The sequence below is a fragment of the Nymphaea colorata genome, chromosome 2 (genome assembly GCF_008831285.2).
Source record: "Nymphaea colorata isolate Beijing-Zhang1983 chromosome 2, ASM883128v2, whole genome shotgun sequence".
Lineage (NCBI taxonomy): Eukaryota > Viridiplantae > Streptophyta > Magnoliopsida > Nymphaeales > Nymphaeaceae > Nymphaea > Nymphaea colorata.
This window is the reverse complement of record NC_045139.1, coordinates 23454190-23472027: the sequence shown is the minus strand read 5'-3', so window position 1 is coordinate 23472027 and position 17838 is coordinate 23454190. Positions and strand designations below refer to the sequence as shown.

The window sequence follows — 17838 nt, the reverse complement described above, 5'->3', positions numbered from 1 at the left end:
TTTTTGAAACTTTTAACTTGGTATATGTAAAAAAAATTAAAATTTTTATTTGGTTCCATACGAATTCAAAAAATACTATTAGCCCCCTCCCTAAAAAAAAAATTGGCCCACCTCTATCACAAGGTAGAAGATAATAGTCTTAAAATTGAGGGGAAAAATTAGGGTCCCACATGTCAGATGAGTAGGTTAGCATGGTTGAATAACTGAAGGCTAGTTTGAATTTAAATGGCATAACAAAAATGACTTGTTGACATTGTAGACGAAAATATAAGGTATTAAAACGCTTGAATAGGGGCACAATCGGTAGTTTTTTATTAAAAACAATACATTAAATCATTAATGGAATGATTTGCAGCTGGCTGGAATAGTTTCGCCTTCTTGTCAGCGGTGGAAAAGCTCATTCACAAATAACAGCAGACAAAAGAAAGTTTTGTTTTTTTTAAAATACTTGAATTACCTTTTTTATCCATGGAAAACCAAAATATCCCATGACCAGCTCCAACATGCAACGCGGTAGAGAGCCGAACCATGATTACAAAAAGAGAGAGAGAGAGAGAGAGAAAACGAGAGTATATATAAAAGGTCTCCTTATTTTAATGTTTTGAACATCTGTGAGCGTTCATGAATTATTTCATTAGTTCAGGCAGTTGTCTGTAAGTTTTCATACGTTAGGGAGCTCTTCGCAAATAAGCTAAAATGCAAGTGAATTTTAAAATTTGTGTCAGAAAGAGAGGGAGCTGGTTAGAATCTCACTATGAAGCTACAGTAAAGGGTAAAACGGTCTTTTAGTTCACTTTCACAGAAATGCTCCATTCAAAGGTACGTGCGCGCTCGTGGCAGCGTAAAAAAAAGGGCGTCAGTTTTCCATCATCCCAATAACGTTACAGGTGTGCTTTGGGAAAGTTTTTTCAAAACCTTACGTCGAGCACTCGTAATAATTAATTGTTCAATCAGCATTTTGTTGGCGGGTGTTTAATGGGCACACAAAACTGTTTATGAACTTTTTTTACGCAGAAAAAATTTATTAGAATGGGGTGGATGGTAATTTTTATTTGATTTGTGTTGGATAGATTAAATATAAATGATCAAATAAATGATTTAAATCATATTACAACAAGTTTAATTCATTGGTTTAACTATATAAACCAAATAAAAGGTTTAAATCTCATTTATAGTACATGAAATTGTGATTTCAATTATTTGAATCAATTAAAATATATATAACAATAAGTTAAACTTATTAGATTAACTACAATGGATCCAATGCATGAGTTGAATTTCATTCATATTAATGCAAATTTATGATTACAATCATTTTTTGTGCAGTTTGATGGACTTAACATAATAAACTTGCAAAATGAACCTCTATGGCAAATCACTTCCATCTACTAACCTGTTGTTTGCCATGTGGTTTTTTTTTTAGAATACTTAGAAATACGAAACAAAAGCCGGAAGTTGATCCAATTTATTTTGTGCTTCTATGAACATATTAAATCTTTAACAAGTTGTTTTGCAACAAAGACATTTTGTGAATATCTCATGAATATGTCCAAAAATTCGAGTATATTTATAAGAGACTAGAGCTAACATATTTTATAAATCTGCCATAGTATTAAGAGAGAGATTCAACAAAGTGTCCTTGCATTTGATCCCAAAATTTTATGTTTTTTTTCTGGGGGTTTCAAACGCAATTGATTTTTCCCTGATATTTGGGAAACATTGTCATGGCTCTGGGTCCAATTTTTTGCATCTAAAAGGAGAGAGGTAATGGTTCATTTTCATTAAATATTTAGACATACATATGCAATAATAAATACCTTTTAAATACATGGTCTTCTCTTAATTTGCAAAAATACACGATTGGTATGACAATGTTGATCTACCAAAATTTCAGATTGGTATGCGCGTCATTCTTCAAACAACGTGCGATTTCTGGGTGTTCCTCAAGTTGGTGATCTTGATCTTCCATCTCCAACTTGTTTCACAATTTAATGAATGCATCTCTACCTAAGGGCTCTCTAGCTTAGTGCAAAATTTTCATTTCCAATTTCCTCCTGCTTCATTGACAGAAATAACAAGTCTGAAGTTTCCCGTTGCGGATTTAATCGTTAGGCACTTTACCCCTCGTTAGAAAAAGGATTGGCTTCTATTTATCATTATTTCCACTCATAGCTTCCTTCACTACTTTCATACTTAGAGGGGTGTAGCATATCTAGTCGGGCTGGTTGGCCGGTGAAAGTCTGTTCATCAATTTAATTTCTGTGGGTGTTATTCATATGTACTGCAAAATATGGCAAAAAATATGGCAAATACTACTCTGAAGTTACAGGGAGTAACCGTAAGTTCATCAAAATCTGATGAGCAAGAAATTTTAGATGAACAAGAAGGCTTTGTTCTGACCCTACGGAAGAACACTAATTCAAAAATCTTATATCCTTAAATACATAGTAAAATAGTTGATGAATCACTAGTATGCAAATAAGCAAACAGTTGAGAAGGTACAAGTATGTGTATCAGTAAATTTATAGAACCGTATGGGCAACTGCCCACACGAGCCCAAGTGCAGTGCCCCTTACCACTGGCTCACTGCTGATGAGTCCAACACAGTAACACCGTGCACGCCCTTCATTCCATATGGATGGACGGACGGAAAGTAAGTTTCTACCCTTTTTCATTGTATTTATTTGATTTTTTTATTATTTTACATGAAATGGGAATTAAAAAATAAATTTTGTTCTCAAAATTTTAAAAATAATCTTGTTCCGTAGGATCGTAAAGAATTGATGTTGATCCAGACATTAGGTTAATCTTTTCTGGCTATTTGGCCTTCATATTGGAGCTCCATTGTCGGCATGGGATTTGGGCCAATTTCTGGCTGGCATAGATCCAGAGCATGCATTTGCACACATGACATAGATGTCCGTGCCCAATGTCCAACCTTGTTTAATTTAGTCGATTTTTTTTTTTGTGCGATTCCTTGCTTCTTGTTGTTGGAAACTTTTCAAGGTTTAATCTTGGAATTTCGAAAAAACCCAACAGAGATCTTTAACAATTGTGTTTTAAAATTGCCCACACCACAATTGTGTGGGCAATTTCCCACACAGATCCACAAGAAATTTATATTTTTATGTTGATATTTCATGGAAATTTTCTTTACATCGTGGTGCCTCTTAAAAATTCAAAAATTTTATAACTAGTACCCCTTACCCAGAATTATCTGGCTCTACCCTGTTGATGAATGATCACGGTGGTTGTCACCTTGTGATCCACATAATCATCTTTCTCAATGTTAGTGCCATGCATTCCGATCTAGCCATGGTTGTCTATGCCATATTCAATGCTTTCATGAAGGAGATGGCTGTCGACATTTAGGCTATGCTTGGTTTGCTTCTGACGTTAGATCCTTGGATCTAAAATGTGGAGGTTTCATATCAAACATTTTCAGATTCGATGTTTGAGAGGAAAGGAGGGGCTGTCGCTTATAAGGTTTCATATCAACTTCTCAGTGAAAGGGTTTGATCATCAACATATTTGACAGGAATAATCAGGTTTTAGGGACTCGAAAAGATATTTTCTGGCAGGAGTGATTTGGAATAAGTGTTTCATTGGTCGATATGCTAGTCACTAGAGCTCATAGTCACATCAACGCATCAGGCTCTCTTCTTTCCTTTACCAAATAGCAGATCCCACGCATAGGTGCTGGATTTTTGTTCTGCAGCCTCCACACGCTTCCTTCCAATCTGTAAAAATTGTAGTTGATTTAGTTACAGAGTTTGTTGACTAAATCAAATAAGACAGATGCACACAAATCCAATAAAATCACATTTACAGACTGCAAAAAGAAGCCACTGAGCCCATTTAGCAGCAAAAAAGTTCCTCCAAATTCTTCTTCTTTTCACAGGAGGTGGCTCCCATGTAATATTAGTCAGTTTTCCGTGAGCAAAAGAATAGGAGATTAAACCATTGAATTGGCTGGTTTTCATAGACCTTGATTCTTTATGAAGAAACTCTTTGCGAACATTGCGCCAACACTATTTACTGAAAACACATTCAAGAGTTTTCTGGAAATGTTTATAATTCATTTCCTTCCACTAGGAAAGGTACCTTGTCCATGAGCCAGAAACCAATGGTTGGGAAATATTGCGACAGATACATCACAAGAAGCACTGGCTGCAAACAATTCAATCACAATTTGTCCATATCAGTAAATAAAACATTCAAACCCAATACTATATCCTGAAGGATATTCCGAATAAGAGGTTCAATAGAGGATCTTAAGAGAGCAAATTACAAGCACTATAGAATGAAAACATAGATGAGACAACTTTTCTTCAGCAGTAAATGCATATCATAGGATGCCATTTCTGCATCAATGTTCTGCTGTTAAGATACGTAGAAATTTTTTTATTTAAAGTCACATTTCGTGGCAAAGACCTTCATAAACTTATTTGCTTATTTCAGACATCCAGCTACTTTATAAATTCAAGATTTCACATCTTTTCTTCATGTTATGCTTCACGGAGGAAGCAACCCTGTTTTTCACACTGATTGTGGAATTCCATGGAGGATTCGGTCTAGTAACAGGAGGTTTATGGATAACTAATATTGCACATGATCCTGCCACTGAACAGTGACTTCCCGGGCGAGCTTAACAGGCATGGTAGCCAAGATAGAAATTCAGCTAATGGCAATTAAAGGATCTGTCTGTCCTGAGCTAGTAGCTAGTGGCATATCACGCAATGTTTACTTTGTTTTGGATGCATAGGAATTCCCTGACAGAAAGCTATGGAGCCCAGGACTAGGTATTTTGTCAAAATGAAATGGCCTTACCATTTATAGATAATAGTTGCTAAATCCATTTATACTGTTATTCAAAAGGTTATTTTGTAGAACAAAAAACTGAAATAAAAAAAAAAAAAGCAAAGAAGATGTGACAAGAAACTCTTCAAACAATGTAAATCAACATCAATCAATGGTTGGGGTAGAGGGAGCTTCTCTTTGGTGTTCCTTCCAGTCAAGAATTGGGGCCTCACAATCCCTAGCCAGTATAAGAATTGTTTTGCAGGGATATAAGGTGCCATTCTATGATTCCATTTCCTAGTACAAATTTACTACTCAAGCTGCGTTATACACTCATAAGAAATGCATCCTAAGGTTCATCATGAAAGGGGCCTTTGCTCATCGAGCTATATTCTTCATTGCTGATTACAATCCACAGAACCAGCTCCTGGAGACATTGCGCATATCATAATGGGATGCACAATTGACTATGCAGGCAGTCTACATTCATAAATAATTTATACCATTCGTAAGTTTATATTTTCATTAAGTGTATTGGTTAATATCTTATAATTCATGATTTTCTTTGGGATGGATGTGATGTCAAATTGTGCAACTAGTTGGACAGCGACCTACTTACGCCACATATAGCTGTTCTTCTACATTCTGCATCTCAAACATGCAACGTCAACTGGGAGTGGAATTGAAGACATAAAACTTCAATCGGTGAAAGCTTTACTAAAACAGACTTCAATTGAAGCACAATCTTCAAAATAGATATTTCATGTTCCTGTTTTTCCTGTTTGTGAATAAATTGAAAGATCATTTAAATTAGTATATTCAGTGATCCTCCTATGAAATTTGTTTATTTATTATTTGTAGTGATTCCTCTATTTAGTTATTTATAATTGATCTACCATTTAATCTCTTAATATGTTATGCCCTTATTAGTTTCTTCAAACTACTCAGTACTTGTTTCTCTACTTTTCTCTGTGCATTAGGATGCTCCACCACAATTTCTCCTTAATTTCACTGCTAGATCAATTGATTCAATAAATTAAAATGAAACACACAATTTTCATACTAATTGAATATAATGAAATCAGTTTTCCTTCTTACGAACATATATAGGTGGACCAAACTTGAACATGTAAGCCTTTCCTTGTCTATCCCAAAGGAAAAAGTCTATCTTGTTCTCACACTTGCTTGAGACTGTTGCATGCACATCTAGTCTAAAATTTCAACGGTCTGACAAATTCAACATGTGAAAAAATAACTGCACCATATGAAGTGTTGATCCTGCTGTTTATATAGAGAAATTCCTACTTGTTCCAAAAAAAAAAGTAAAAAACATGAAAGTTCAACATATAGATCAAATTTTGTCAAGCAAGCAAAGGTAACTTCCTAGGAAGACAGCTGCTTTTTCTTTCCCCTTTAACTATTGCACAAAACCAAATTGACTGATTAAGTGCCAGGTGCCCTGCAGGTAAGCTTACATACTCCTTATTAGAGTAGCATGTGAAGGAATAAATCAACATGATTGTCTAAGTTATAATGGCAGTAAAATATCGGTCAAGAAAGTACATGTTATAATGTGAAGCTTCATCAAACATTTAAGGATGGACAATACCCAAGAGAAGTTACTAGATGAAAAGGGCTGCATAAATAAAAATATAAAGATTATGCATTTGGGACTAAAAGAGTTTCCCCACCTAGTCTATAAATGAGTTTTACTCTTTCAAGTAACTCCTTTAAGTTTTCTGGACCATAAAATTAGGCAGTAGCATCCAATTAAGAAGCACTTAAGAAACTCAGTAAGGGTTTTTTTTTTTTTTTCCTTTTCATTTTTAGAATCATAACTAAAATGTATCAATATCCAATAACTTAAAAACTAGACGGAAGATTAACAAAAAAGGTTAATATTCTCTTAAGCTTGAAGAGTTCCGGACAATGACCTGATATGAAATCCAGGCTTCCTTAAGTCCATGTGTAGCTGCAACGATAATAAGCTCAGCACACCTATCAGCTAGAACACGTCTCTGCTAAGGGAAAAACTGGTCAAAACCTATATCAAGCAAAAATGTAGTGTATGTGGCCAAATATTCCACATGCACGAGGCAATATAATAACTTTCATTCGCAAGAAAAAGGACTTCCAGAAATAGACAAGAAAAGCTACCAAGGTTTAATCAACTGAAGTAGCACTCAAATATGACAGTTATAATTACAGAAAAAACATAATATGTTCCAAAGCCTAATTCCCAAGCTATGTAGTCCACACGATTGAAGTGTCCATAAATTAATGTTTTCCTGTGATTGATGACATACATATTTTGGACCCATCAAGGACTTAGTACTGACCAGGCCATTGATCAAAATATATTCTAGATTTTCTAGTCCCTTTTTCCCTCTCTCTCTCTGAGCTACTTTTTTTCTCCTCCCCCTTTTCTTTATGTTTTTCCTTTTCAAACCATTCTCTTGACCTCAGGGTTGGTTGAGGGAAAGGGAGTTGAAATGCACACAGACACATTTTATATTCCTTTGTAATACTTTCTTCTGTTTTTTTGTCAATTCTTTTTCTTTTTCCTGTTGCAGTTGATTTTTCTCCCAACGGTTAGTTCCTCTTCCTCCTTGTATATACCTCTGTCAAAGTGCCTCTCTGCAAATCTGTCTTTAGCACTGCTGCTTCCACTATTGCCTGCAGCAAAGCAGGTCTCCAAGCTAGGTATGTTCTTCTTCCTCTTCTTTTTCTTATTTTTGTCCCTGATCTTGTTTTTTCTTTTCTCTTTTTTGTGGTACTGAGTGGCTGTACCCCTTTTGCTTGGTCACCTTCTTTCCCTTATTCTTCATACCTTCTTTTTCTGATACTATTTTTTTCTTCCATTTTCATTGCATACTGCCATCCTACTCCATCTGATTGAGCCAGTCTTCTATTCTTCTTTTACCTTTTTATTCTCCAGTTTTGTCCCCCACTTTTGTTACAATAACCCAGCCCTAAGGATGCAAGAGATCGTTCCCTTCCATCATTGGGTGATTACAAAAACATTGTTGGAGTTTCATTTATTAAACAGCTGTCTCAGTCTAGCTTCTATATTTTCCCCAAAGCTCAAAAAACTAAAGATTCTCATAGTTCATATATAATGCACCCTTCAAATGAGCATAGACTCCTTGTTTCTCAACTGTAGTGTATGTTGTGCTACATGGGCACACCTAAAAGGGGCAGAATGCATCTGCATCTACATGGCAGGACATGCGTGCACGCAGATGCTGCTCAGACGTGATCAAAGCCATTCAGGTGTAGTCAACACATCTTATGCCCTTTCCTCTCCAATTTTGGATTCAATCAATTTTTTCGGAGTCTAACCTTGTCCACTAAATTATTTAAACCTTCTAAAAATTATTATATATATTTCATTTGGTCAATTGTATTAGTCTTTTTTTTTAAACATTTAATATAAGAATAGTCAGCCATCCCATTAGACTCGTTTTTACAAACTTAAATATCTCCCACACACTTATTTATTTTTGAATACTGTTTAAGTCCCATAAATTGCCACAGCTCTACACTAGCCAGTTTTAAGTTGCTTCCACTTTCTTGACATACTTCATACTTTAGATATATCTTCTCTCCACTTGTTAGATCGCTTGTATGCACAATGTAACAATAAGTTAAATATTTATAAAATAGAGCAATGTGCTACTCATTAGTGTATATTCTGTTGTTTTACTAAGTGTTTATACTTTATACTAAATGTCATGATCTTCAAAAAATGACATACATTTAAATGTGTCTAACTGGCATATTGTAAGCAAAACCTTGTTTTCCAATAATGAGAACAGTGACCCATTTCCAAACAAATTATCATTCTCAAATATTCAAGGTACCTCAGTATGAGAAGATTGCCCAAGTGAGCTAGCATCTAACAATAAGTTGAATATTTGTAAAATATAGCAATGTGTTACACTAAATGTTATAATCTTCAAAGAAAAATGACGTACATTTAAATGTGTGTAGCTGGCATTATTGTAAGGCAAACCTTGTTTTCCAATAATGAAAACAGTGGACCCATTTCCAAACAAATTATCATTCTCAAATATTCATGGTACCTCAGTATGAGGAGATTGCCCAAGGGAACTAGCATCTCCTGTGCTCTTTGAAGTGTCTATTGGCCCTGGACAGACTACAGTTACCTTGATCCCTCTCTGACATAGCTGTACCAAGAAGCACATTATTAGGAGCCAAGAAAAACAAATAAAAAATTGGCTTCCGCTATGGCTAGAAGAAGCACTAATTCAAAATTACTTAAGAAAGGCTAACATGCAAATCAGAGTGATAAATAATCCTATAAAAATGATGTTGAATTTTACTTTAAGTTTCTAGGTGGTCCCTTGCAATATTTAATAGTTAGGAGTTATCTTTAAACATTTCTCTATTTTTGGTTGATGCTATTTGGAAGTCTCTACCGCTGCCCTAATCTCTTTATTAGTAAGATTAGGGTTAGTTAATAAGACAATTTTCTCTCTCTAAGACTGTCGGCTGTATCATGGTATCAGAGCTGGTGATATCCACCCTTCTCCATCGGCGCTGACGTGACTTTCCGGCGACCTCTTCTCTCTCTCATCTCTTCCCGCCTCTTTTCTTCCTCTACCCTTCATTTCTCTCTTCTGCTGATCAGGAGATAGTGGAGCAGCATGGAAGGGGAACCTAATCACACGCTGGAGGTATGTGTGATTAGGTTCCCAACATGGATGTAGCGAAGCGTGAGCAACTGCATGAGAGTTGCGTTGGTAAGTTCTAAGCCAGATCTAGGCTTGTGAAAGAGTGGCTGTATGTGGACCATATTCTTATCAGATTTTTTTTTTTTTGTTGAATGTGGAAAAGTGGTTGCAAAATGGGTATACTCTTATCAGATTGATCGTCTTGTTTATAATGCTGTATGAAGCCTACGACATGAGATTTTGGTGGACTGATTCACTGAAGAACAAGTTGATAGACTTTTTAAAGTACTTTTATTGATGCTGAAAAATTATGCTGCCTAGATCCTGTCAAGTTGATTGCTGTGATTGGTAGACTGATTTACTGAACAACAAGTTGATAGATATTTCTTTTAAGTACTTTTATTGATGCTGAAAAATTCTGCTGCCTAAATCCTCTCAAGTTGATTGTTGTGCGCTATACTCTTGACTTTATCAAAGTGCGACTACATTAAGGTTATATTGTCCAGTCTTGCATTATGGCTGATAAAGGCAAGATAGAGATGCAGTATGAGCATAAGAACACGGGCAATCCCTTCCCTTATGGCTCTACTGTAAAGTTGGATAGATCTAATTATGAGATTTGGTCCCGTGTGTTTATGATGTTTGTGATTGGACATTGGAAGGAGCATGTTATAGAAGAAAATGAGCTTGTGGTAAAAAGTAGAAAATATAGTACATGGAAGGAAGATAATAATACAGCCAACCAAATTCACTGCCTTGGATAGACAAATATACTTCATTCTGCTTCACAGACCTCTGGGTTTTGAGCAACTAATTTTGTATCAAGAGGCATACAACAAGATCTACAAGAAAACACAATGACAATAAAAGGTCCACTAAGACCTAGGGAAGAGACCCTCAACACTCTCAAATGGAAACCTCGAAAATTACTCACAAAGTTGAACTTTGAAGAATGATCCACTTAATTGTCAACAAATTGCATGGCAACCCATAACACAAGAGAGGGTGTCAACCAGAATACAAGTGGAAGGAGCTCACTCCAGTGGCTAGAAATCTCTACTTGGCTGAATGAAACTGAAATACAGAAACAATGACATAGAAATACAAAAAGACAAAAAGTAAAATAAAAATACTTTAGAGAGACTTGACTATGTTCATGTGTGTTAGTTGTAGGCAGTATTGCAGTTATACCAGGGGGTCTTTAGAAAAGGTTTTGCAATAATGGGTCGGATCCCCTGTGGACCCAAATCCCATACTTATATATATACACTCTTAACTTAGATTAAGGCTACGCGAGGTATAGTGACATTAACCTCTCGGTGAGAGGCTTACTAGCCTAACAAGAGTTGGGAGGGTGCGTGTGTTTTTTTCTGCATTATATGATTTCTGTTACGAGAGAGAGAGAGGCAGCAAAAAGTTGTCTTGCATTACGTTAAGAGATTAGGGTTAGGGAAAATTACAAGAGAAGTCCACTAAAAGTAACAAAACATTTAAAGAGACCTTCCCTAACTTTCTAATATTTCAGAAAACCCCTTTTTTGTATCTTTAACACTCCCCCTCAAGCTGGAGCATATATGTCAATCATGCTCAGCTTGTTACAACATCTCAGGAAATCGCCTATGGGAAGAGCTTTAGTGAGAATATCTGCTGCCTGATCTTCTGAGGAGACATGAATAGTGCTAACAATTCCTCCTTGAACTAAGTCCCGAATATAGTGGCAATCCACTTCAATGTGTTTAGTCCGCTCATGGAAGACAGGATTGTTAGCGATATATGTAGCTGCCTTGTTGTCACAATACATCTTCATTGGGAGATTCACTGAGACATCCAACTCTACAAGTAGTGATCTAACCCACGACATTTCAGCCACAGTTTGAGCCATAGCCCTATATTCTGACTCAGCACTAGAACGAGCCACAACATTCTGCTTCTTGCTCCTCCAGGAAATAAGATTACCGCCCACAAAGACACTGTTAACATATCATGTGTAGGGAACCGGGTCTGGATCCAGACCCGGTCCCATGGGCACGAGTACCGAGAGGGGCTCGGTACCCTAGGCGTTTTTCCCTCTTATTTAATCTCACTTATAGTGTAATTGTTGATTAAGTGATATAAGATTTTCTCTCTCCTAGGGTTGCGGTTGTGCACCTAGGTTAGAGCTTCTCCGTGGTTTTTCACCTCTCTTTGAGGTTTTCCACGTATATTGTGTGTTCCTTCTCTTTCTCTCCATCTTGGTGTGTGTTTCTACATGGTATCAGAGCCAACGCGTGAGAGATCGTTGGTGTGATAGTCGTGTTTCCGCCGTTTTTTTGCCGCTGCTGTTTCCGCCGTTTTTTTTTCCTCTGCCGCTGCTGCGCCGCCACCGTCCCGCGCCGCCGTCGCCCACTTCAGCGCCGCCGCCGTCCCGCGCCACCGCTGCCCACCGCCGTCGCTCTCTCCCGCACCGCCGCCGTTCAGCGCCGCTGCCTCTTGTTTGTCGTCTCTGGTGCTGGGTATTCTTTCTCCTTGGTGGTTGTGATGGCCGAGGAGATGTCCCTCAAGATCGATGATGCCCTAGACTCGGGCAGCAATACCAAGAGCGAGATCTTGCCTGTTCAAGTCACCTCCATCCGGCTGAACAAGGATAACTATCTCTCTTGGTCGGCTGCCCTAGAAATTGGGATAACCAGTCGTGGTCGCCTGCCCTACATCACTGGGGAGAAGCCTGCACCTTCAAAAACCGATCCGCGATGGGCTACTTGGACGTTGGAAGATAGTCAGGTTAAAGTATGGATTATTAGTTCTGTTTCTGCAGATATTCAGCCTTTGATCTTGCGTAAATCGACTGCCTACGACATGTGGACTGTGCTTGCACGGATGTATGGCCGTAAGAAGAGAGTATTGCGTACGTACCAAATCAAACGTAGCATATACTCTCTTAAACAGGGTGACTTGTCTGTAGCCGCTTTCTTTGCAGCCCTAAAGACTAAGTGGGAGGAACTTGACTACCATGTGAATGATGACGGGCACTGTGGGTCTGATCATGCCTTGTACTGGGACAAAGAGTGGATGGATCAGACGTTTCTTTTCCTCGGAGGCTTACGCGATGAATTTGAATCCATTAGGAGCCAAATTCTCAATTGTGACGAGGTCCCCGGAATTGAAGAGGTGTATGCCCGTGTGGAATCTGAGGAACAGCGTCGACAGGTGATGCATATTGACACCAGTCAGGGGAGTTCTCCTTCAGCCTTTGTTAGTCGTGCTTCTGGGATTGGACAGCGTCCTGTTCGGCGGTGTAGCCATTGCAACAAATCAGGACATTCTGTTGATTTTTGTTGGGATCTTCATCCTGAGAGGTGGCTTGTCCGGGGTCGTCCTCCTTCTAGCCGCCGGAGTCCTTCTGTGCCTGAGCCTAGTCAGAGTAGTCCTTCAAATGTTGCCAAATCTAAGCTTTCCTTCGATCAAATCAAAGAACTGCAAGCGTATATCAGCCGGCTGTCTACTACTCAGGAGGATACTTCCACGTCTGAGGGGGCTAAGTTAGCCCAAGCTCTCGTGGCCACTAGTGACCAAGGTAATTCCTCACATGGTGATTGGATTGTTGACAGTGGTGCTACGCATCATATGACAGGGGACCCTAAGATGTTCCAAGAATACAAATTGTCTTCGGGGCAGCAACGTGTATCTATGGCTGATGGTTCTTCTATCTCTGTGGCTGGAAAAGGGAGTTTGTCCTTGTTAAATAAATACTGTCTTCATAATGCTCTTCATGTTCCCAATATTCCTGTGAATTTGTTATTCGTCAGCAGTATTACTAAAGAGCTCAACTGTAATCTGATCTTTTCTGCTGATCGGTGTTTTCTGCAGGACTTGGTGACGGGGCACAAGATTGGGATTGGTTCGGCTATTGATGGACTCTACAGACTGCCTGTGCAGGTTGCGTCCGCTCTTATTTCAGCCACTAGTGGACAGTTGTCAGGCATGGGAGACAGATCTACTATTATGCGATGGCACGAGCGGCTTGGTCATCTTCCGTTTCCATTGATTAAGAAGTTGTTTCCTAGTTTGTTTCATTCTGTTTCCATGGACTCCTTCACCTGTGAAGTGTGTCAGTTAGCTAAACATGTTAGGGCCTCGTACCCTATTTCATTCAATAAAACCACTCGTCCATTTGCTTTGGTTCATTCTGATGTTTGGGGTCCTTCGGGAGTACCCACTTGTCGTGGTTTTCATTACTTTATGACCCTTATTGATGATTACTCCCGTTGTACGTTCGTGTATCTGTTGAAAGAACGTAGTGAAGTTCCCGTTATTGTCAAAAATTTTGTGGCCTTTGTTGAGACTCAGTTTCAAACGTCTGTCCAAGCTTTTCGCACCGATAATGCTCGAGAGTATGTCTCTCAATCCCTAGATGATTTCTTGAAGAGCAAGGGTATTGTCCATGAAACGTCATGTAGTTATACACCTCCCCAAAATGGCGTGGCTGAACGAAAGAATCGCCATTTGCTTGATGTTACCCGGGCTCTTCTGTTCCATCGTCAGGTTCCCAAGCGCTACTGGGGTGATGCGCTTCTCACTAGTGCCCACCTTATCAACCGTATGCCTACCCGTGTGTTGCAGGGCCATTCCCCGTACTCTATGCTTTGGCCTTCTCAGAATCCCTGGCCTCTTACTCCTCGGGTGTTCGGGTGTGTCTGTTTTGTTCATGACCATAGTCTCACCCTCAAGAAACTTGATCCTCGGTCTGTCAAGGCTGTCTTCCTGGGGTATTCCTCCACTCAGAAGGGATACAAATGTGTTGATCCTACCACCTCTAAAGTCTATGTTTCCCGGGACGTCACCTTCCATGAACATGAGGCATACTTTCATGTGAATCCTCTTCAGGGGGAGTATCTAGGACACAGTAGTGAAGAGTATTCCTCAAATCAGTTGATTCAGTTTACGGATTTCTTGGATTACAAGGCCAGTGAAAGTGTGGCAGACACAGTCAGAGATGATAGAGACCGTCACATGGACGAGGGTCTTGATGATAATCAGCCTACAGCCCGTGATCATTTGTTTGGCCAAGTGTACAGAAGGAAGAAGACAGATGTGATTGAAAATGTTGATGTAACCAATCCCAATCCTGTGAGCTCCCCGGATGACCCAAGTCTAATCAATGAAGAGCTTCCTATAGCCCTGCGCAAGGGCACCAGGTCTTGCACTTCTCATCCTATTCAGAGATTTGTCTCTTATGCGAAATTGAGTAAGGATTACAAATGCTTTATAACATCCTTGTCTAAGTCTGTTATTCCCAGGTGTGTGGAAGATGCTAGAGAGGATCCTAAATGGCTACAGGCCATGACAGAGGAGATGAATGCCTTGGCAAAGAATGACACTTGGGAAGTTGTGGATATTCCCAAAGGGACTCATTTAGTTGGTTCAAAGTGGGTGTTCAATGTGAAGTACAAACCAGATGGTACTGTGGAAAGGTATAAGGCTCGGCTTGTTGCAAAGGGGTTTAGCCAGAAATATGGTATTGATTATCTTGAAACCTTTGCCCCTGTTGCCAAACTGAAAACTGTGAGGGTCATATTAGCACTTGCCGTGAAAAAGGGGTGGAGCATGGATCAACTTGATGTTAAGAACGCATTCTTAAATGGCAATCTAGAAGAAGAGGTCTATATGAGTATGCCTCCTGGATATGTTCAAAGCGGAAAATGCTGTCATCTTAAGAAAGCCTTGTATGGATTAAAGCAGTCTCTTAGAGCATGGTTTGAAAGACTGAGGATAGTGATGAAGACAAATGGATACAAACAGGGAAATGGTGATCACACCCTATTCATTAAGCAGAGAGATGGCCTGGTGAGTCTTCTTCTTGTGTATGTTGATGATATGATAGTCACAGGTGACGATGAAGAAGAGAAAAAGAAGATGAAGGAGAGGTTAGCTGCTGAATTTGATCTTAAAGATTTGGGTAAACTAAGATACTTTCTGGGGATAGAGATTGCTCGGTCAGAGACAGGGCTGGTTATGAGCCAAAGGAAATACACTCTGGATCTTCTAAAGGAGACAGACAAACTTGGATGCAGACCCTTTCAAACTCCAATGGAGTCTGGTACAAAGATAAGCATCAAAACTGGCAACATCCTAGATGAAGAAGGAAAAGGGCGGTATCAGAGGCTGGTTGGTAAGCTCATCTATCTTACTCTTACTCGCCCTGATATTACTTATGCTGTGAATGTGTTGAGTCAGTTTATGCATGCTCCTACTGATTGTCACTGGAAGAGTGCAGAAAGAGTGTTGGGGTACCTAAAGAATAACCCAGGAAAAGGATTACTCTATACTCAGCAAGACCAACTTAATATTGAAGGATACTCTGACGCAGATTGGGCCGGATGTACTGATACTAGGAGGTCTACCACAGGGTACTGCATCTTTCTGGGAGGTAACCTGGTTGTATGGAGAAGTAAGAGGCAGGAAGTTTGCTCTAGATCCAGTGCTGAGGCTGAATACAGGGCTGTGGCTATGGGAGTTACAGAAATGTTATGGTTAAAGATTCTCCTAGCAGATATTGGTGTTGAAACAGAAGAGAAGATGAGGATGTACTGCGACAACAAGTCTGCAATTAATCTTGCGAATAATCCCGTTTTGCATGACAGAACTAAACATGTGGAGATTGATCGCCACTTCATACGGGAACGCATAGATTCAAAGGAGTTGATCCTACCTTATATGAAGTCTGAAGATCAAATTGCAGATGTTCTAACCAAAGCCTTATGTACATCTCAATTGGAGAAAAATGTAAGCAAGCTAGGCATGTTTGACATGTATGCCAAGCTTGAGGGGGAGTGTTAACATATCATGTGTAGGGAACCGGGTCTGGATCCAGACCCGGTCCCATGGGCACGGGTACCGAGAGGGGCTCGGTACCCTAGGCGTTTTTCCCTCTTATTTAATCTCACTTATAGTGTAATTGTTGATTAAGTGATATAAGATTTTCTCTCTCCTAGGGTTGCGGTTGTGCACCTAGGTTAGAGCTTCTCCGTGGTTTTTCACCTCTCTTTGAGGTTTTCCACGTATATTGTGTGTTCCTTCTCTTTCTCTCCATCTTGGTGTGTGTTTCTACAGACACAAAACCCGGTAGTAGACTTCCTATCATCTACAGATCCAGCATAATCAGCATCACTATACGCCTCGATGTCAACACATTCTCCTTTCTTGAACCATAGCCCCTTTCCCGGGGCTGATTTCAAGTATCTTACAATCATTAGAGCTGCATCCCAGTGAACTTTTCGGGGTTTTTCCATGAATTGGCTCAACTTATTCACAGCAAAGCTAATGTCGGGACGAGTGACAGTCAAATATAACAGTTTCCCTATCAGAGATCTGTAAGATCTAGAGTCAAACGGCTCTGAGTCATCATCATGTATATGAATGCGAGGATTCATGGGAAGTGTGGCAGGTTTAGCCCCCAATAGTCATGTTTCCTGTAGAAGATCAAGAGCATATTTCCTTTGAGACACTACAACTCCTTTATTACTACGAGCCACCTCAATACCAAGAAAATAACGAAGTTGTCCAAGGTCTTTCGTAACAAAGTGTTGCTGTAAAAACTCCTTTGTTTGAGCTATCTCTTGATCATTTTCCCCTGTAAGAACAATATCATCCACGTAGACAATCAATATCACAAGTCCTGCTGAGCCTCGCTTGATAAACAATGAGTGATCAAGTTGGGATCGGCTAAATCCACACTTAGATAACACTTCAGTAAGCTTTTGGAACCATGCACGGGGACTCTGTTTGAGTCCATAAATAGCCTTCTTTAACTTGCATACCTTGGAACACTCCCCTTGTCGCTCAAAACCAGGTGGTTGCTGCATATAAACAATTTCAGAAAGGTCTCCATACAGAAAGGCATTTTTGACATCCAATTGAAAAAGAGGCCACTCTCGTTGGACAGCAAGAGAGATAATCAAGCGAATAGTGCCCAACCGGGCCACAGGCGAAAAGGTCTCAAAGAAGTCAATACCATAAGTCTGAGTATAACCTTTTGCGACAAGACGGGCCTTGAACCTTTCAACTGACCCATCAGAATGATACTTGATGGTGAATACCCATCGTGAGCCAACCACATCACAGCGTGTTGGGGGGTCTACCAAATCCCAAGTCTCCCGAGAAAGAAGAGCATCCATTTCCTCCTGCATAGCTTGTCGCCAACGTGGATCTAACAGGGCGTGATGGTGCGAGGACGGGATAACATGACTAGATAAAGCTTGATCAAACTGTACTAAGTGTGTACTCAGATGAGCAGTAGAGACAGAATTAGATATAGGATGTAAGGTACACTGTCGCTTGCCCTTGCGAATAGCAATAGGGAGAT

At 39.4% G+C, this 17838-nt stretch overlaps 1 protein-coding gene across 2 annotated transcripts in view; it reads right to left on the bottom strand.

Moving 5' to 3' along the window:
• Positions 1-3470: 3470 nt before the first annotated feature.
• LOC116249091 (uncharacterized) overlaps positions 3471-17838 on the bottom strand; it is a 31321-nt gene continuing 16953 nt past the window's right edge. The window contains exons 9-12 of one of the 2 annotated variants that reach the window (XM_031622218.2): positions 8886-8990; positions 6735-6818; positions 4105-4170; positions 3471-3740 (exon numbers count right to left, since the gene is read on the bottom strand). In XM_031622218.2, coding sequence (XP_031478078.1) covers positions 3651-3740; positions 4105-4170; positions 6735-6818; positions 8886-8990 — 345 coding nt within the window. In that variant the 3' untranslated portion in view covers positions 3471-3650. The remainder of the gene's footprint in view (positions 3741-4104; positions 4171-6734; positions 6819-8885; positions 8991-17838) is intronic. The other variant, XM_031622219.2, reaches the window with a different exon arrangement.